This window comes from Symphalangus syndactylus, chromosome 18 (genome assembly GCF_028878055.3).
Source record: "Symphalangus syndactylus isolate Jambi chromosome 18, NHGRI_mSymSyn1-v2.1_pri, whole genome shotgun sequence".
Lineage (NCBI taxonomy): Eukaryota > Metazoa > Chordata > Mammalia > Primates > Hylobatidae > Symphalangus > Symphalangus syndactylus.
The window spans coordinates 32,521,386-32,541,784 of NC_072440.2; the positions used below are offsets into that span (position 1 = coordinate 32,521,386).

The window sequence follows — 20,399 nt, forward strand, 5'->3', positions numbered from 1 at the left end:
TCAGAGAGTATGTTTTTGTCTACAGAGAGGGGTGAATTAAGGGGTGTGTAGGAGAGAATTCATGCACGAACATCATTTGGATGGGGTGACCTGTAAGAGGATGTGGTTCTTTATATCCAAATTCTGGGACCAAATAAGAGTTTCATTCTTGCCTCTAAACTCTAAAACCTATCTTCTCATCTGTTTGCAATAGTTTACATTTTAATCTATTTCATATTTCAGGGTATTATGCCCTGAATATGTGATTTGAATACTGTGGCAGAAGGTCACTCATATTCATTCATTTTATTTTACTCTTATATACTTGCAGTGAGTCTTTTGAATGCATTATGCAAACACACATAAATCATATGCAAATGATATGGCCTCAGAAAATGACAAAATCTGATGGCCTTAACTGAGCCATCAGACCTTTCTTTAAAAAGGAAAGTAATATGCCTTTCAACATCTATGGGGCAGGAGGCAATTTCCTGAGAGTGATATTTACGTGACATCGGAATTCATTACTCAGTCTTTGCCTCACATTCTGCATATTTATGTGGGACTTTAAGGTAAGAAAAGCATTTTCACATACATGATCCTATTTGATCCTCATAATTACTCTGTGACGTAGGCAGAACAGGAATTATAATTCTTGTTTTTCAGATGCGAAAACGGACTTAGAGAAGTGAAATGACTTGCCCAAGGTCACTCAGTTGGTAAGCAAGGATCTGCGGTCTAGCACTAGACCTTTCCCAGTCCTCAGCTCTTCCTAATATACGCTGATGGATGTCTTATTTGAAGCAAGGTAGCCTGTCATTGATCTGGGTTTGCTTAGACTGTGTCTTGCTGATAGCATCTTCAGAGGTGATTTTGTTGATGAAGATGGCATTTTAAGGGTGACCAGGAAAAGCCCAAATGTGTGTAGCAGGCTTAGCAGACTCCCAAGTACATATTTCCTCCAATCCCCTCTGCTTTTTAGCTTCTTTTCTGAAATCTCCAGATGAACAACATTCTCCACCTCATCTACTCTTCAGCTCCTTCAGGAGGTAAAGTCCTTTCTTAAACCATGAAGAGTAGCAGCATACTCTCTGCAGATTTTCTGGATCTGAAGCCCTAATCTACCACTCTCTAATTGTGTGGCTTGGAGAGATCATTTAATTTCTCTTAAGCATCATTTCTACATCTATAAAATGAGGGAATAACATCTCTTTTATAGAATATGGGGAAATATTCGAGGATAGGAAAATGCAGCAAAAAACTGCATTAAACCTGACCCAGTGTCTGACACATAGTAAGGACTCAATAAATGGCAGATACTATAGTCATTTGATTCATCATAGTAATACAGTAGAGGTGGTGGTGGTAGTAGTAGTAGTAGTAGTAGTAGTAGTTAAGTCATCGTGAACTCTGATACTAAGAACTGGGCTCTTGGAAACGGAGTGGGAGAACAGCAACACCAAATATATCCTGTATGCCAGAGGGCTGAAGAACAGACAGAACAGGTAGCTAAATGCAGCCTATTGAGGAATGTTTGAACTTTGGCTTTCTTTAATCATTGCCACATCTCACTCCATAATAAGAGTAATTGTAATCCTGCTTCAAAGCTATTTCTAAGAAGAAATAGAGCCAAGGCTGGCATCCCTAACTCTACTCTCCTTTAGCCAGGCTGCTCTATCTGTGGCAGTGTCCCCTACTTCCCCAGGCCAGGTTAGGAGGGAACAAGAGAGGAGTTCACCCCAACTGCTTTAACAAGCCTGAACCGCCAGGTCAAGAGATGAAGTAATCTTCCCCCTATACGAAGACCAGAGGTGGGGATGGACAAGGTGGCCAAGGCAGCAGCTGAGGCTCAAGGAGCAGATACACTCTCAAGCCTGCTCCCTCCTGCTCCAGTTCCCAGCTCAGCAGATGCCACTGAAGAGCTCAGTTCTTCAGTCTGCCCCCACAGAGTGCTCTACCCTTCCATGTTCTCCGACACCTCTTCTATTCACTGACCTAGGACAACTAAGAAAGTGGCCTCCTTGGTGAGTAGAGCTTCCACAGCCTCTCGGGGAAAAGGACCAGAAGCTGTTAGAGTTGGCCAAATGCTTGAAGTTGGCATAAAGTCAATTGGAACCATCACAATGAGAGTCTGTGTGATCAGCCCAAAAGGACTGCACAACTGATTCATGTTCAGTGCCAGGAAATGCAACGGGCCATTCTTGGGCTGGGTCCTCAGTTATTTTTGGCAAAGATGGGTGGTATGCAAAAGGGACTTCCTTTTTTTTTTTTTTTTCAGCACAGAGCCACAGAATGCTGAGCAGTCAACAGCATTTCTTGTTCCAAGATCACCCTTCTGAGTACCTCTCTGGCTGCCAAATTGCCAGGGCCTTCATAGTTTGATTCCATTTCTCAACTCCAAGCATTAGGTAAACCCACCAAGCTAGGATTGCACCGGTCCTGTGATGGCGTTTGACGTCAGCTGCTTCTTTTGGGTGGTGCTCTTTTCTGCCGGCTGTAAAGTCATCACCTCCTTGGATCAGATGTGCATTGAGGTGAGTCCAAACTGTTTGTCTTTATGCAGATTAAACTGTCTGAAAATTGTGATATTTAGCACGCAGTCCATTCTGAGCCTTGGCATCCCAATATCTAGCGTCTTTAATAAAGGAAATGAGGTGTATACATAATTTTTCCATTATTGTGAGAAAGGAGCCAAAGAACTCTGCCAGGGGATCATCTGGTGGCATCTTAACAGGAAGCAATGAGGATTTTTCTCCTCTTCAAACAATTCCACCCAAATAATCCCAAGTGGGTCATAAGATATTAATAGGGTCTTTGTGCACAAAGCAGACCCCTAAACCTGCCTCAACCTGGGGGAGCTGTTAGTTTAACATCCCCACTCTCACATGGCCACTATCCCAATGAGTCCTTTGGTCTCCTGACTCTCAGGGTGAGAATTAGTAAAGACAGGGCTGTGCCAGGTTTTCGAGCATTGAAAAGATCACTCTGAATGAGTCTGGCTCTCTTCTCGACTTGGACAGCCCTCCATCTGTTTTACTAACCCATAGGAGGAAAATCTGAGAATAGAGCCAAATTGCACCTTCTGTTTTGGACCATAGCAATATTTATCAACCTGTGGGAAGTTCTTTTTTTTTTTTTTTTTTTTTTTTTTTTTTTTGAGACGGAGTCTCGCTCTGTCGCCCAGGCTGGAGTGCAGTGGCGCAATCTCGGCTCACTGAAAGCTCCGCCTCCTGGGTTCACGCCATTCTCCTGCCTCAGCCTCTCCGAGTAGCTGGGACTATAGGTGCCCGCCACCACGCCCGGCTAATTTTTTTTGTATTTTTAGTAGAGACGGGGTTTCACCGTGGTCTCGATCTCCTGACCTTGTGATCCGCCCGCCTCGGCCTCCTAAAGTGCTGGGATTACAAGCGTGAGCCACCGCGCCCGGCCCTGTGGGAAGTTCTTGGAGGGGGTGATGAGAGAAAAAGGAGAAGGGCCTCCGTCTCTTGCCATCCTCTAAAATGCTTCAAACTTCCTCCCGCTTTCTCTGACCCCACAAGTGATCAATACCACGTGGCCTGTCAGACAAGGGCTGCATACAGGAGGAACCATGAGTCTTGGTGGCTTGGTGAGCTGCTGGTCTGGGTTGAGGTAAAAAGAAGAGTAGGAGCCAGGAGTAGCCAGATGTGGAGTTGCCCTGGGGCAAGGCTAGAAGGAAATCAGAGGATCAGGAAGAGCAGAGCAAAGCCAGCGCGGGGTTAAGGCTCAGAGCTGGATGAGCAGAGCCTTGTTGGTCTGGCATTAGGATGGAATCAGCAGCAGGCCAAGAGGAGGCATCATGCCAATGAGAAATGAAGGCTGGGAAGGTGGGTGTTGGTTTGCTTGGGCTGTCATAACAAATGCCACAGACTGGGCCAGGCGTGGTGGCTCACGCCTATAATCCCAGCACTTTGGGAGGCCAAGGTGGGTGTATGCCTTGAGACTGGGAGTTCGAGACCAGTCTGGGCAACGTGGCAAAACCCCGTCTGTACTAAAAATACAAATATTAGCTGGGCATGGTGGCACATGCCTGTAATCCCAACTACTTGGGAGGCTGAGGCAGGAGAATCACTCAAACCCGGGAGGCAGAGGTTGCAGTGAGCTGTGATTGTGCCACCGCACTCCAGCCTCGGCAACAGAGCAAGACTCTGTCTTAAAACAAACAAACAAAAAATACACCAAAAAACAAAAACAAACAAAAAAAAACCTGAATACCATAGACTAGGTGACTTAAGAGAAATTGATTGTTTCACAGTTCTGGAGGCTGGAATTTCAAGATCAAGGTGTTGGCAGAGTTTGCTTCTTCTGCACCCTCACTCCCTGGCATGCAGATGGCCATCTTCTCTCTGTGTCCTCTCATGGCCTTTCCTGGGTGCATGAGCGTCCCTGGTGTCTTTTTGTTTGTCCAAATGTCCTCACCTTTAAAGGACTCAAGTCAGATTGGATTAGGGCCCACCTATATGACCTCAGCTTCCCTTTATGTCCTCTTTAAAGGCCCTGTCTCTAAATACAGTCACATTCTGAGGTCCTGTGGGTTAGGACTTCAACATATGAATTTGGTGGTGGGGGAGAGAAAATTCAGCCCATTACAGAAGGAGAAGAGTAAGACGTTTCTATCAGCCCCAGAAGGCTGTCCCCTCATCCTTCAGGTTGGAAGGTCTGTAATTGCCTGACAAGTTCTTCCTGCCCACTGCCCAGACAAAATCAATCCACTGAGACTATGGCATTGCAGTAAAGAAAGCTTAATTGATGTGAGACTGGCCACACCAGGTGGGAGACAGAGTTATTACTCAAATCAATCACTCCAAAGTCTTGGAGATTAGGAGTTTTCAAACATAGTTTGGTGGCCAGGGTACATGGGAATGGTAAATGTTGACTGGTTGGGGAAGAAGTCATAAGGTTTTGGAAAATGGTCCTCAGTTCTGAGTCCACCTCTGGGTGAGGCCACAGGATGGGGTGATTCAGGAGTCTGGGTGGGGTTAGTCTGAAAGATATCTCAAAAAAAAAATTAGATTCTATAATATGATGTTATCTACAGGAGTAACTGGGGAAGTCACAAATCTTGTGACCTCTGGCCACATGACTCCTGAACAGTAAGGAGTAACTATGCCAACATCTTAGGTGAATTCAAGCCCCTCTCATAATCCTAACTGGTGACCTTTCTTTAGTTTTAAAAAGGTGCTTTTGTTTTAAGACGGGCTATTATCATCCTTGCTTTAAGGTTAAACTATAAACTAAATTCATCCCAAATTCAGCTTGGTCTACACACAGGAATGACCAAGGAGAAAGTGGAGGTTAGAAGTAAGATGGAGTCAACTATGTCCTATTTCTCTTGCTGTCATAATTTTGCAAAGGTGGTTTCAGGTCAATGTCATACAGACTTTTGGGAGGCATGACAAGTGGGTAGGAATGAGGGCACCATCCCCCCAGTGATCAGGAACATAGGTTATCACTTCCAGGCGACAGCCTCCAATAGGATAACATCACCATTTAATTCCAGCTCATTGGGAAGCAGGTTGTTTTAAATGCCCCACTCTTATACACCTACAAGTTTAACTCTGAAATCCTTGCATTGCGGGGAGGCCCCCTAGTCCTTTGGCTGCCTGTTCTGGGGCCTTCAGTGCTATTCGTGTCTCAGGACTGGTGCTCAGGGTTCTAGGGCCTGCAAGCCTAACCCTGTGTGTGGCAGCAAAGTCTTTCCTTTTTGGATAAGCCAGATGAAACTGAAACCTTCCTGCAGCCCTCCCTCTGAAAGAAGTCTGATTTTAAATGACCTTGTCAGCTATTCAGTTGGCATCAGATCTGTATTTTGTTTTGTTTCATCCATCATGTGTGAGTTCTCAAGAACAAGATTCTAAGGCTGTTTAGGGAGCCCTTGTTACTGTGTGGATACTAGGGAGGGAGCTGGGGGATGGAAAGACAAATGGAACGTATTCCTGAGAGTCTGGAACTTTCCAGGCTGCTGGCAAGGGATAAAAGGAGGGGTGGCTAAAAGAATAAACTCTTGCCTTTGACTTAAGGGTTTGGCCGTGTTTCAAGGGTAAATTACCCCGAACTTTACTCACCCTTCGCAGCTGCTTTCCTTTCCTCTTTTCTTCTTCCTCACTCAGCTCATGCATAGTTAACCACATAGTGTCTGCATGTTCGTGCGACCGCCATTACCCTATTAAGCCTGTGAACAAAAGTTCTCTGAGGTGGAATTTGAGGAAGGAGACTTTATTCCAATGAACAGTTCGCAAACTGAGGAGACACGGCCTTTGGCACGTGCATTCCAGGGAACAAATGAGGAACTTGGCCTCCATTGAGAGAAATTTCCCACTCAGCTTCCCAGTCATATTCATTTATGCAGTGGAAGGATTCAAACTTGCTTAGTTCTGATCGGTTGGTGCAGCTGGGCCCTGACTGGTTGATAAAACTGAGCCCTGATTGGTTGGTTCAGGTGAGATCAGAAAGTTCCAAAATTAAACAGAGATGGGGGTTTTCCGAAACTCAGAGTACATGTGTGACCTCTAGTCAGCAAGCGGCTGCTTGGCTCTATTTAAAATTTAGGCCCAGTTCGCCACTTGGGATCTGATATAGTTTGGATCTGTGTCCCTGCCCAGATCTCAAGTTGAATTGTAATCCCCAGTGGTGGAGGCAGGGCCTGGTGGGAGGCGTGTGGGGGCAGCTCCGTCACAGCTTGGTGCTGCCTTGGTGATGATGATTTCTCCTGAGATCTGGTCATTGAAAAGAGTGGCACCTCCTCTGTCATTCTCTCTCTCCTGCTTTCACCATGCAGCATGCCTGCTCCCCGTCTGCCTTCTGCCATGATTGTAAGCATCTTAAGACCTCCCCAGAAGCCAAGCAGATGCCAGCACTGTGCTTCCTGTAGAGCCTGCAGACCAGTGAGGCAATTAGACTTCTTTTCTTTATAAATTAAGCAGTACTGAGTATTTCCTTTTTTTTCCTTTTTTTCTTGTTTTTTTTTTTGTTTTTGTTTTTGTTTTTTTGAGACAGAGTCTCTGTCACTCAGGCTGGAGTGCAGTGGCGTGATCTTGGCTCACTGCAAGCTCCGCCTCCCGGGTTCATGCCATTTACCTGCCTCAGCCTCCCGAGTAGCTGGGACCACAGGTGCCCGCCACCACACCCAGCTAATTTTTTGTATTTTTAGTAGAGACGGGGGTTTCACCATGTTAGCCAGGATGGTCTTGATCTCCTGACCTCGTGATCCACCCGCCTTGGCCTCCCAAAGTGCTGGGATTACAGGTTTGAGCCACCGCGCCCAGCCCCAAAGTTCTTAATTTTAATATACCTCAACTTATTTTTTTTCCTGTATTTTCAGTACATTTCTGTCCTGTTTAAGAAATCTTTGCCTACCTCAAAACCGTGATATTATCCCGTGTTTCTTCTAGAAGCTTTATTGGTTTGTATTTATTTTCTATTTCTAGGTTTCACATTTAGATGGATCAAAATTGTTTTCATTTTTTACATACAAGTAGGAGTCAAGATTAATTTTTAAATAAAACTTTTTGTTTGGAAAACTATCCAAACCTACCTACAAGTTCTGAGACTATTACAGTGAACACCCATGGTCTACATAGATTCTTCCATTGTCAAATGCTACATGTTTTCTCTCTCTGTCTCTCTCTCTCTGTGAATGTTTGTGTCCCTGTATATGTGTGACTTAAGCAAAAATATTAGGACCCGTATCAAGTCTTTGGAAGCTGATAAATATGCAAAGAGCAGCTGGAATTCAGTGTTCTGTGATTTGGATTGTGGTATCATTTTAGATGCACTCTTGAAATATTTGCTTGGGAATGTGGGCATGCCTCCCCTTTTCAAGTGAGCTCAGCTGGGCCATCCTTTTCCCTTAAAACTATGATAGAAGTGAGCCCTTCAGTCCCTAGGTGTGGGATGGGGGCTGGTTAGCAGAGCTCTTTTTTGAAAGGAACTCCAAGTTCATAGACACAAGGGCTTCCCAATAGGTTTCGATAATGATGTGAGGTTGTGATGATCCAGTTAAACGCTAACTCTTCTTGTTTAGTGCTGACACACATTATCGCATTAATCCTCACAGTAAACTTGCAGGGTGAAGTTCCTAACCTCAATCTACATTTGTGGAAAAGGGAGGCTCAGAGAACACAGCTTGGTGGTTGAGAGCGAGGATTTGAACCCAAGCTGTCTGACTTTACAGACAAACAGAAAATAAAGTGCATGCAACTGTAATGTCCTTTGCCTGGAGGAATCAGATTGACAACGAAGTTATAGGGATGTGCTCTCTAGGGAATGTTTGTTTTGTTTTCAGAGAGTAATTGTTGCTCTGGGATTTGGCTCAGTCGAATTGCTCTATCTTGGATGGAGGCATAATTAATGAGGAAGGGTTGGAGGTCAGTGTCCCAGACTTCTGATGCATGGGGAGGTGGCTGCTGCGTGTGTCAAGCGCAGATGAGAAATCCGAAAAGGTGAGAATAAGCGCTTGAGTGAAATTCAAAGAGTTCCAAATTAGAAAATGTTTCAACACTTGAGAGGAAAGAAAATACAGTGGGATGAGAGGGAGTTAGATATACAGCAGAAGGGAGGAAAATAAGAGCCTGATTGAAAAAATGCAAATGAATACCTAGAGGGAAAAGGGATTGCAAATACAGATGTAGCTCTGGGAGCACAGCTCTGAGACAGAGCTGGAGACAAAGCAGATGACACAGATCTCGCTGCACAGTGGGTCCCAAGCGAATGCCCCTTGACTTAGAATAGTGATGGACATGAGGCAATTGTCATGAATACCACACGGCCTTGCCACAGCTCTGCTCGCTGTGTGATTTCACATCGAGAAGTCCCATCTGCAGTGGAGCCAGCAGAAGCAGAGAGGTGAGAAAGGGACTTTGGAAATTGACCACATTTCTAGATTTCTCTAGGAAGAGAAGGCTGGGTTTATAGGAAATGGTCATGTGGAGATCCGAGAAACTGCAATGGTAGTGGGTGTCTGCCTGGAAAAAGTAACAGAAGCACATGGTCCTGGCAGTGGCCATGCTGTCTGCTGGGGCCCAGTGTTCCTTCTCTGCCTCTCGTCCTTTCACTCTCTGTTGCATTACCATTGTGCTGTTCTGGAACCCTGGCTATCAGAACTTATGCTCAAAAATGTTTCATTTGAATATTGACAGGGAGAATGACACACCCTTACTAATGCAGTATTTCTACCAAAAATGTATAACCAGAGTCAAATTATGAGGAACATGCAAACCCATAACTGGGACATTCTGCAAAATATAAGCCTGCATTCTTCAAGAGACACTCACGTCGTGAAAGACAAAGGCTGAGGAACTGCCTCAGATTAAAGGAGTCTAAGGAGATACAACAACTAAATGCAATGTGTGATCCTGGATTGGAAAAACAAAAATTACTATAAAGAACAATAATGAGACAATTGGCAAAATTTGGATACAGACAGTATGTTGGATAATAACATTGTATCAATATTAAATATCTTGAATTTCATAATGGCACTGTAGTCATACAATATCCTTGTTTTTAGGATATATAAACGTTGGTGTATAGGGCTTAAGGGTCATGATGTCAGTAGTGTACTCTCAATCAAAAAGAATGTGAATAATAGTGTGTGTGTGCATGCATGTGTGTGTACTTTCTGCCTTAAAAAATTACAATAGTCTGAAAACAATCTAATGCATCCTAGATAATTCCAGAGCACGTGGTGCTTTGATGCCTCTATCATCGTGGCCACTTTGATGATACAATTGTGATTATAAAAGCTATAAGAGAAGGGCTACGTGTATGCTGAGCCCTAGACATTCTCTAAAATGTGTTTGGTTTCTAAATTCTCTTATTAGCTGTGTTTCTTGTCACTTGCCTCTTTCTCCTAGAAATCAAAGGCACAGGATCTATTGCCATTTCCACCTAACCAGAGATGATTCAATATTATGGCACAGGCTCATGGTGGCCTTCTTGATCCTCTTGGTAGCGTCATCCACTCGTTATCAGTTTTTCACTGGGTTGAAACCAAGCTACTTCATTTACCTGCTTTCTATTTTCAAGGAGCTCACTCAGGCCACTGGCTTAGCAGAGCTCCTCCTGGATTCTCAATCTTCTGCATCACATTAGTGCAGTAAAGTGCTCAGTAAAGCACACAAAAGGCTGAGGCACAGAATAATTTAGGTATCATGGGCACTTACATATTCAGGAGGAGGGAAATGACAGCATTGAGCCTTTTGCTGTAGGGCCAGAATAGAGTGAGACAAACTGAGGAAGTCTCTTTTCTCCAGCCGTATGTGACATCAGTTATGCCAAAGGAGACCAGAAAAGAAAAATGTCTCCCCTAAGCTAATCAGCACCTTTGCAACTATTGGGGCAGCAGCTGCACATGTATATTCTCTCTGGGTCGTCCATATTCATGGGCACCGAGGATGGGTCTGGCAACACGTGGTTGTTTTCCCCACCAGTAAAGCTAAATCTCAGTTTTCAATGCAAAGTGTGCATTTCAAGGACATTATGTGGATTTGTGGCAGTGCCTGGAGGACTTTGGGCCTATAAAATGAAGAATAAATTACAAGGACATATAAATAAAGCATTTTCTTCAGTGACAGTTATAATGTTGTCACAATATCAAAGACAACTGGTGACTTTCTGTAGATGAGCATGTTCTGTAGCTACAAAAAACTGCATCGCTAAGCAGAAATTGGAGTGAAAGAAAATGAGGTTACAATGGTGACATCTCAAAAGCCTCCTGCTTCAAAGCAAAGCAAGATGTGTGCAGTTCTGTTTCTCACTAAGCAGATCTGTTTGTAACTCAGCATAAGAAAAGCCACTGATTTGGAGTCCGTAACAGAGTAGATCTTTTCCAGGCCAAGGAAGTCTCAGTGGGGCTTCAGGTGAACCCCTATGTGTCAGGGCAAGGCAGGGGCTGGAAGGTTGAATGAACTCACCTGGAGCCTGAGATGATCTGAGAGCTGGCCCAAGGTCCTGGGAAGTCCTTGTTCTTGTGCCTCCAAGGTCACTGTCTTAGTTGGTTTCCTGCTGCTATCACAGAATGCCACAGCCTGGGTAATTTGTATAGAAAAGTAACTTATTTCTCATAGTTGGGAGTTAGGAAGTCCAAGAGCCTGGCTCTGGTATCTGGTGAGGACCTTCTTGCTGTGTGATTCCATGGAGGAAGGTGAAAGCTAGCATGTGGACAGAGCAAATGGAGGCCTAACTTACCCCCCACCTTCTGTTTTTTTTTTGAGACAGAGTCTCACTCTGTGGCCAGGCTGGAGTGCAGTGGTGCAACCTTGGCTCACTGCAACCTCTGACTCCCTGGTTCAAGTGATTCTCCTGCCTCAGCCTCCCGAGTAGCTGGGATTACAGGCATGCACAACCACGCCCAGCTAATTTTTGTATTTTTAGTAGAGACGGGGTTTCGCCATGTTGGCCAGGATGGTCTTGAACTCCTGACCTTGTGATCTGCCCGCCTCAGCCACCCAATAACTTATTCGCTTTATCAGGAGTCCAGTCCCGCGATATCTAACCCACTCTGCAATAATAGTATTAACTCATTCTTGAGTGTGGAATCTTCATGATCCAATCACCTCCCAAAGGCCTCACCTCTTAGTATTACAATGGCAATTAAATTTTCAACACATGAACTTTGGAGGACATATTCAATGCATAGCAGGAACTTTCCCTAGAGATCATTTATATCTTTCCAAGGAGACTCCACAGGCAAAATATACTCCATCAGACTTTCATACCTGCCCTGTCAGACCTTCCTATTTTCCCCACTACCCTTCATCTTAAAGCATTAGCCAGATAAATAATGACCCCACAGTTCTACAGGCTTCTAAAAAACCACTTCCCATTTTTACCTACTTAATTCAAAACATAACTTGTGTTAGGACATGATTGGCAGGCTTCAGAATACATGACTACCCTGGGGCACAGGATGAGGAAGTTATCTGTACTTACGTGTAGGGTTGTGCCCAAAAGCCTACTGTCTGGTATCAGCAGCCTACAAATACAGAGATCTAAAATTAATTCATACTTCAAGATTGCAAGGCCTCAGGTCTATGCCACCCTGCTAGTTTTTTTAAGCATTGTGTTAAGAAAAAATGTTAAACATATACAAAAATAGTAACAAAGAACCTCAATATTCGACAATCATAAGCATTTTGCCTACTCACTTCATCTCTACATTCCTCTCCTCCTTTTTTGCCAGATTATTTTAAAGTCAGTTCCAACGTCATGCTGTTTTACTCCTAAATATTTAAATATGCATCTCAAAAGAATAAGAACATTTCTTTTAAATAACCACAAGTCCACTGTCATTAACAAAATCCAGAATTCCTTAATATCATCGAATTCTGTCGTCATTCAAAATTAACTGACAGTCTATAAAATGCCTTTTTGAACTGCTTTATTTGGATCAGGATCTAAATGAGGGCTACTCTATTATTTGATGGTTATGTCTCTTAAGTAGATCTTATATCTCTGTGTCTTTTAACAAGCACTATCTCCTCTCTCATTCTCTCTCTCTCTCTCTCACACACACACACACACACAGATAAAACAAAGTCAGTTGTTCTATAGAATGTCCCACTTAAATCCACCATATCACTTTGAGATGTGAAGTTAAACCTAAAATCTTGATGAGTTTCAAGTTTAATTATTTTTTTGGCAAGAATACTTCATAGACAATGCTGTATACCTCACATTGTCTCACATCCAAAAGTATGTAATGTTTGATTGTCTTATTTTGGTGATGCTTATCTAAGGCTGATTTGTTTGTTTCAAACTGAAATTAAACATTTCCATTCAACCAAAATCAAAACTGTAAAACCAAGTGCATTCAGAGAAGTCTCACATCTATCCCTGCTCTTCTATCTGGTCTCTTCCCTCTTCTGAAAGGCAATCAGTTTTTGGGTTTTTGCATGGTTTGTTTTAACAAATATAAGAAAATTCACACATACCTTTCTTACACAAAAGGCATACTCTGTACATTATACTACATACTGTATACCATATACACTACATATATTGTTCTGCATTTTGCTTTTTTCACCTTGAAATATATCCCAGATATCACTCCATATCAACAGATGGAGTTTTTTTTTAATTTTTTTCAGTCTTAGAGGATTCCGTTTTGTAGATGTACCATGTTTTGTTCAAGTAGGTCCCATATTGATGAATAGGCTGGTCATTGTCAATCTTGCTATTACAAAAAAAGTACTACAGTTAACAGTGTGCATTCATCATCTTGGCAAGTGTATATTTGGTAAAGATTACTAGAAGTACGATTGCTGCTCGGAAGGTAAAACATATAATTTTGCTAGATAGTCTATAAAATTATTAAGTCTAATAAGAATTTACTTTTTTTCTCTCATCAGAAAGAAGCCAACAAAACATTTAACTGTGAAAATTTAGGTCTCAGTGAAATCCCTGACACTCTACCAAACACAACAGAATTTTTAGAATTCAGCTTTAATTTTTTGCCTACAATTCACAATAGAACCTTCAGCAGACTCATGAATCTTACCTTTTTGGATTTAACTAGGTATGTATCTGAGTTATTTGTGTGCTCTTGATATTTAAGTTAAAATACAGTATGTGCTCAATTTATTTGCAGGACCTTTTTGGGGGGCCCAGGGACAATCTGCTTATACTACATGTTTACGCCTCCCCATGAAATACTTCTATGTGGGTGAAATGTAATTTAAATAAACATCAACCAATGGAGAGGAAAGTGGATTGCTCTCAAACTAGTTGCATCAATAGTACTGTTTGAGCAGTTCTAAGGAATAATGATAGCAAAAATGAAAATAATCCTGTACTAAATCAGATGCCAAACTATGCTAAATTTTGGCATCGTTTATTTTTGGGTAATGACTTTTAAGAAAAATTTCTAGGAGAAAAGCACACCATCTACTTTCCCCCCCTTCAAATTGGAAAATGAGTCCCATTATTTTGCTATAGTGGCATAATTGGGATTCCACATGCTGAGCCAGTGTTTGAGAACCAGTAGGAAGAAGCATTACAAGAAAATAAGGGAAGAAAATGAAAGGGCTATACAGTGTGTGTGTGTCTGTGTGTGTGTGCGTGTGTGTGTGTGTAAGAGGGGACAGGCTCTGCGTGTACCTGCAGTCTGCACCCTTTGCGGCAGTTCTACTTCTTCTATTTTGCCCTTCAACTTCAGCTTCTGTGGACAGAATGTCCACATCCATAGTACCGCTTCATTTTTAAAACCACCACTGTGAGGTTCCATGGTGCATAGTAACATCCAACTTACGGTTAGATGAGGAGGCCATCTGTGTGTGTGTGTGTGTGTGTGTGTGTCTGTGTGTGTGTGTGTGTAATTCAGTATTTTTAGGTGCCACACCAGGATAGTTTTCTCAGATGAAAATACAGAGGTTGAGAAAAGTTGTAACTTGCCCGGGATGACACAGATTTTTGTATATATATATATATATATATATATATATATACAAAAAATATAAGTAATAAAATAAGTAATAAAAAATAAGTAAAAAATGGCCGGGCGCGGTGGCTCACGCTTGTAATGCCAGCACTTTGGGAGGCCGAGGCGGACGGATCACGAGGTCAGGAGATCGAGACCACGGTGAAACCCCATCTCTACTAAAAATACAAAAAAATTAGCCGGGCGTGGTGGCGGGCGCCTGTAGTCTCAGCTACTCGGAGAGGCTGAGGCAGGAGAATGGCGTGAACCCGGGAGGCGGAGCTTGCAGTGAGCCGAGATTGCGCCACTGCACTCCAGCCTGGGTGACAGAGTGAGACTCCGTCTCAAAAAAAAAAAAAAAAAAAAAAAAGTAAAAAATAAGTAATAAAAAATATATGGTATAGAATGCATAATAGATAATATATGGTATAAAATACATAAATATATATGTATATTATCTATTATGCATTCTATACCATATATTTTTTATTACTTAAAACAGTAAATAATAATTTGATTTTTGCCCACAATCAAATGACCCATGGTTCATTAGAATACAGGCACAAACCTCTGAGGGTTCAATCTAAGGGGTGAGATACCTGGAAAAAAATGTAGATCGGAGTGTTCAGAAGTGAGGCTACTAATTAATTCCTGCAATAGGCCATCTGTTGATACTGAAGAAAGTTCTTTTTTTTTTACTTTTTTTTTTGAGATGGAGTCTCGCTCTGTCACCCAGGCTGGAGTGCAGTGGCGCCATCTCGGCTCACTGCAAGCTCCACCTCCCGGGTTCACGCCATTCTCCTGCCTCAGCCTCTCCGAGTAGCTGGGATTACAGGCGCCCGCCACCACGCCCGGCTAATTTTTTGTATTTTTAGTAGAGACGGGGTTTCACCGTGGTCTCGATCTCCTGACCTCGTGATCCGCCCGCCTCATTCTCCCAAAGTGCTGGGATTACAAGCGTGAGCCACTGCGCCCAGCTGAAGAAAGTTCTTATGTTTGATTTTGAATGATACAAAAGATGACTTTGTTAATGTGTGTCACTGTAAAGTATTTTTTCCTTTTTTTCAAATGATTTATTGTTAAATACGATTACCTTTTCAAGGTGCCAGATTAACTGGATACACGAAGACACTTTTCAAAGCCATCATCAATTGAGCACACTTGTGTTAACTGGAAATCCCCTGATATTCATGGCAGAAACATCGCTTAGTGGGCCCAAGTCACTGAAGCATCTTTTCTTAATCCAAACGGGAATATCCAATCTCGAGTTTATTCCAGTGCACAATCTGGAAAACCTGGAAAGCTTGTATCTTGGAAGCAACCATATTTCCTCCATTAAGTTCCCCAAAGACTTCCCAGCACAGAATCTGAAAGTACTGGATTTTCAGAATAATGCTATACACTACCTCTCTAGAGAAGACATGAGGTCTCTGGAGCAGGCCACCAACCTAAGCCTGAACTTCAATGGCAATAATGTAAAAGGTATTGAGCTTGGGGCTTTTGATTCAACCGTCTTCCAAAGTCTGAACTTTGGAGGAACTCCAAATTTGTCTGTTATATTCAAGGGTCTGCAGAACTCTACTACTCAGTCTCTCTGGCTGGGAACATTTGAGGACATTGATGACGAAGACATTAGTTCAGCCACACTCGAGGGACTCTGTGAAATGTCTGTTGAGAGCCTCAACCTGCAGAAACACCACTTCTCTGACGTCTCATCCACCACATTTCAGTGCTTCACCCAAATCCAGGAATTGGATCTGACAGCAACTCACTTGAAAGGGTTACCCTCTGGGATTAAGGGTCTGAACTTGCTCAAGAAATTAGTTCTTAGTGTAAATCATTTTGACCAATTGTGTCAAATCAGTGCTGCCAATTTCCCCTCCCTTACACACCTCTACATCAGAGGCAACGTGAAGAAACTTCACCTCGGTGTTGGCTGCTTGGAGAAACTAGGAAACCTTCAGACACTTGATTTAAGCCATAATGACATAGAGGCTTCTGACTGCTGCAGTCTGCAACTCAAAAACCTGTCCCGCTTGCAAACCTTAAACCTGAGCCACAATGAGCCTCTTGGTCTCCAGAGTCAGGCATTCAAAGAATGTCCTGAGCTAGAACTCCTTGATTTGGCGTTTACCCGCTTACACATTAATGCTCCACAAAGTCCCTTCCAAAACCTCCATTTCCTTCAGGTTCTGAATCTCACTTACTGCTTCCTTGATACCAGCAATCAGCATCTTCTAGCAGGCCTACCAGTTCTCCAGCATCTCAACTTAAAAGGGAATCACTTTCAAGATGGGACTATCACAAAGACCAACCTACTTCAGACCGTGGGCAGCTTGGAGATTCTGATTTTATCCTCCTGTGGTCTCCTCTCTATAGACCAGCAAGCATTCCACAGTTTGGGAAAAATGAGCCATGTAGACTTAAGCCACAACAGCCTGACATGCGACAGCATTGATTCTCTTAGCCATCTTAAGGGAATCTACCTCAATCTGGCTGCCAACAACATTAACATCATCTCACCCCATCTCCTCCCCATCTTGTCCCAGCAGAGCACCATTAATTTAAGTCATAACCCCCTGGACTGCACCTGCTCGAATATTCATTTCTTAACATGGTACAAAGAAAACCTGCACAAATTTGAAGGCTCGGAGGAGACCACGTGTGCGAACCCCCCATCTCTGAGGGGAGTTAAGCTATCTGATGTCAAGCTGTCCTGTGGGATTACAGCCATAAGCATTTTCTTTCTCATAGTATTTTTATTATTGTTGGCTATTCTGCTGTTTTTTGCAGTTAAATACTTTCTCAGGTGGAAATATCAACACATTTAGGGCTGAAGGTTTCCAGAGAAAGCAGATAAATGTGCTTAGCAAAATTGCTCTAAGTGAAGGAACTGTCATCTGCTGGTGACCAGACCAGACTTTTCAGATCGCTTCCTGGAACTGGGCAGGGACTCACTGCGCTTTTCTGAGCTTCTTACTCCTGGGAGTCCCAGAGCTAAAGAACCTTCTAGGCAAGTACACCGAACGACTCAGGCCAGAGGGTCAGACGCTGCTGTGAGAGGCACAGAGCCCTTTCCGCATGGGGAAGAGTGGGAGGAAGCAGAGGGAGGGGCTGGGCAAGGACTGCCGGGACCCGGAGTCTCCCACAGGGAGGCCATTCCCCTTCTACTCACCCACATCCCTCCCAGCACCGCACACCCCGCCCCTGAAAGGAGGTCGTCAGCCCCCACAATTTGGCAGAGCTGAAGCCAGCCCACTACCCACCCCCACTACAGCATTGCGCTTCGGTCTGGGTTCTCAGTAATGCAGCCGTTTGAGAAACTTACTAGGGGACAAAGTCTCAATCCTTATTTTAAATGAAAAAAGAAAAGCATAATAAATTTAAAAGAAAAGGCTGAGAAATGAAACTTGGTATCAAATCGACTCCATTAATCTTCTTAATCCCTAGGTCTGTAAGGTCTCTGTAATGCCCCTAGGGTGCGAATGGCTATAAAAAAAAAGAACCCACCCCCAAGGTTTAGAATTTCTTCCATATTTGCCTCACTCAGTTCAGAAACCAGGCAGGCTCTCTCTGCCTATCTGATGTTCCGGCTCTTACGTTACAGATCCTAACTTGCAGGTGGGCTGTGACGCAAAATGCTCTTCTACTTGGGCATCTGGTTCTTAGAAGCCTCTTGTCCAGAAGAACCATGAAATAAATGGTGGTTTGGTTCTCAGGCTCGCTCTTAAAATCCTATTTGCTTCGGAGAGCATTTGAAATAGCACATTTACATGAAAACGAAGAAGAAGACATCCCTGCATGCTAGCTGTTGGGAACACAGTAAAGCTGGCTTAGTGAGAAGTGGTTTCTGTTGAGGCTGGGGATGTCACCAAAGATCACACCAGCCATGGACAGGGGCCTGGACCACTGAATGCAGATAGACAAAGAGCACTATCATGACTTAGGCTTAATTAGGGCCATACTCACACAGGCCTCTATGTTCTGAAGTCTTGATTGCCAGACAAGCTTGGCAGGAGCTCCTCGACTCAAGTGGTGCATCGTTCTGTTCAGTAATCAATTTTAGGGTAGAGATAGAGATTGTAACTTATAGTTATGAAATTCTGATAAGCTAACAAAGTAAAAATGGATCCAACCAATCAGAATATATTAGTCCTTAAGTTGAGGGCATACTAGTGGGACATCATAACAGAGTGGAAACTTGGGGGTCATCCTCTTTGTCTCTTCATCCCCAGCAGGGCAGGCAGGGTACAGCAGTGGGTGAACCTCTTCCCTGCTCAGGGATTTCAGGCCTTCGCACTTGCTCTTTCCTTTGCCTGGAAGATGCTGCCATTGGCCTCCAAATGGCTCCTTCCTTCATCTCCGTGAGATTTCAGTGCTAATATTTTCTCCTTTGAGGGAGTTCTTCTCTGACCTGGCTAATCCAAAGCAACCTCTATGCCTCACCTGGTTTTACTACCTTTATAATGCTTATCAGTGTTTGGAATTAACTTCTTCATTTGTTTTAGTTTGTCTTGTCTTGTCTCTCTCAAATACAAGCGCCATGAGAGGGTCTTTGCCCAAGGATACCCTAGAACATGCCTGGGACATAGTAAGGACTCTCTCTCTCTCTCTCTCCATATGTGTGTGTGTGTGTGTGCGTGTATATATTGTATATACTTTGTATATACAATATATACACACACAAAGTGTATATATATATACACAAAGTATATATATAAAGTATATATAAAGTATATATTATAAAGTATATATATAAAGTATATATATATAAAGTATATATAAAGTATATATATAAAGTATATATATAAAGTACATATATATAAAGTAAATATATATAAAGTACATATATATAAAGTATATATATAAAGTACATATATATAAAGTAAATATATATAAAGTACATATATAAAGTATATATATAAAGTACATATATATAAAGTATATATATAAAGTACATATATATAAAGTATATATATATAAAGTATATATATATAAAGTATATATATATAAAGTATATATATATATATAAAGTGTATATATATATATATATATATATATATACACTTTTTTTTTGAGACCGAGTCTTGCTCTGTCACCCAGGCTGGAGTGCTATGGTATGATCTTGGTTCACTGTAACCTCCGCCTCCCAGGTTCCAGTGATTCTCCTGCCTCAGCCTCCCAAGTAGCTGGGATTACAGGCACCCACCACCACGCCTGGCTAATTTTTGTATTTTTAGTAGAGTTGGGGTTTCACCATGTTGGCCAGGCTGGTCTTGAACTCCTGACCTCAAGTGATCCACCCACCTCAGCCTCCCAAAGTGCTGGGATTACAGATGTGAGCCATCGTGCCTGGCCAAGACTCAATATATTTTTAATATGTGCTGATCCCTGAGCCTTTATTAGCTCCTAGTTCTGCCACCATGCGCATGCCGCTGCCTCTTAGCTCCTGACCTCTCCACGTTTTCCTGGGCCTCCCACATGATTTTCACTGGCATCTCCTAGGGAAGTTTTTACAAAATGGATTGCCAGGCCTCACCCCTAGATACTGAGATTCTGTTGGACTGAGGTTGGCTCAGGGTTCCCAGCCAAATTATTCCATGTAAAATGTGGAAAGTCCAAACTCTAAGAATCCAGTGTTAGATAGCATCAACCCATTGAGTCCCTGCATATTCTGGCACAGGTAAGCTCTTTCTTGCCTTAGGGATTTAAGCTGCAGATGGAAAATACTAATTGCTGATTTACCAACCCATAGACATACTGCCCTCCATAATATTTAATATGTAACTTGGAAAAACGAAATAATTCTGTAGAAAATCTCTGATGTGAATTACATCACACTAACAATGAAGGGGGCCCAGGCCTTAGCAAAGCATAATTGCCCATCCTGCTTTCACTTCTCAGGCCCGCTCCCTTCCATGCGATGCAGCTTGCTGCTCCGTAACTGATCTAAGGCTTTGTGACAGCTCCTCTGTTTTAAGCAACA

The 20,399-nt window shown here is 42.8% G+C and overlaps 1 protein-coding gene and 1 long non-coding RNA gene across 3 annotated transcripts in view; one reads left to right on the forward strand and one right to left on the reverse strand.

The window, feature by feature from the left end:
• Positions 1-2,066, reverse strand: part of LOC134733528 (uncharacterized) — a 42,380-nt gene extending 40,314 nt beyond the window's left edge. The window contains exon 1 of the long non-coding RNA XR_010117095.1: positions 1,975-2,066. This is a non-coding gene — a long non-coding RNA (uncharacterized lncRNA). The remainder of the gene's footprint in view (positions 1-1,974) is intronic.
• Positions 1,749-17,822, forward strand: CD180 (CD180 molecule). Of its 2 annotated transcripts, XM_055253307.2 has the most exons (4): positions 1,749-2,003; positions 2,258-2,513; positions 13,347-13,513; positions 15,516-17,822. In XM_055253307.2, exons 2-4 carry the CDS (start codon positions 2,424-2,426, stop codon positions 17,242-17,244), a joined length of 1,986 nt encoding a protein of 661 aa, XP_055109282.2. In that variant the 5' UTR covers positions 1,749-2,003; positions 2,258-2,423; the 3' UTR covers positions 17,245-17,822. The 2 variants fall into 2 exon arrangements, with proteins under 2 accessions (XP_055109282.2, XP_063479310.1); XM_063623240.1 differs by lacking the exons at positions 1,749-2,003; positions 13,347-13,513.
• Positions 17,823-20,399: the final 2,577 nt, after the last annotated feature.

What these genes read in the sequence shown, in the direction of transcription:
- CD180 (XM_055253307.2), top strand. Translation starts at nt 2,424, where the DNA reads ATGGCGTTTGACGTCAGCTGCTTCTTTTGGGTGGTGCTCTTTTCTGCC. An exon ending in TGGATCAGATGTGCATTGAG is followed by an intron (nt 2,514 to 13,346) that starts GTGAGTCCAAAC and finishes TTCTCTCATCAG; the next exon opens with AAAGAAGCCAACAAAACATT. An exon ending in ACCTTTTTGGATTTAACTAG is followed by an intron (nt 13,514 to 15,515) that starts GTATGTATCTGA and finishes TACCTTTTCAAG; the next exon opens with GTGCCAGATTAACTGGATAC.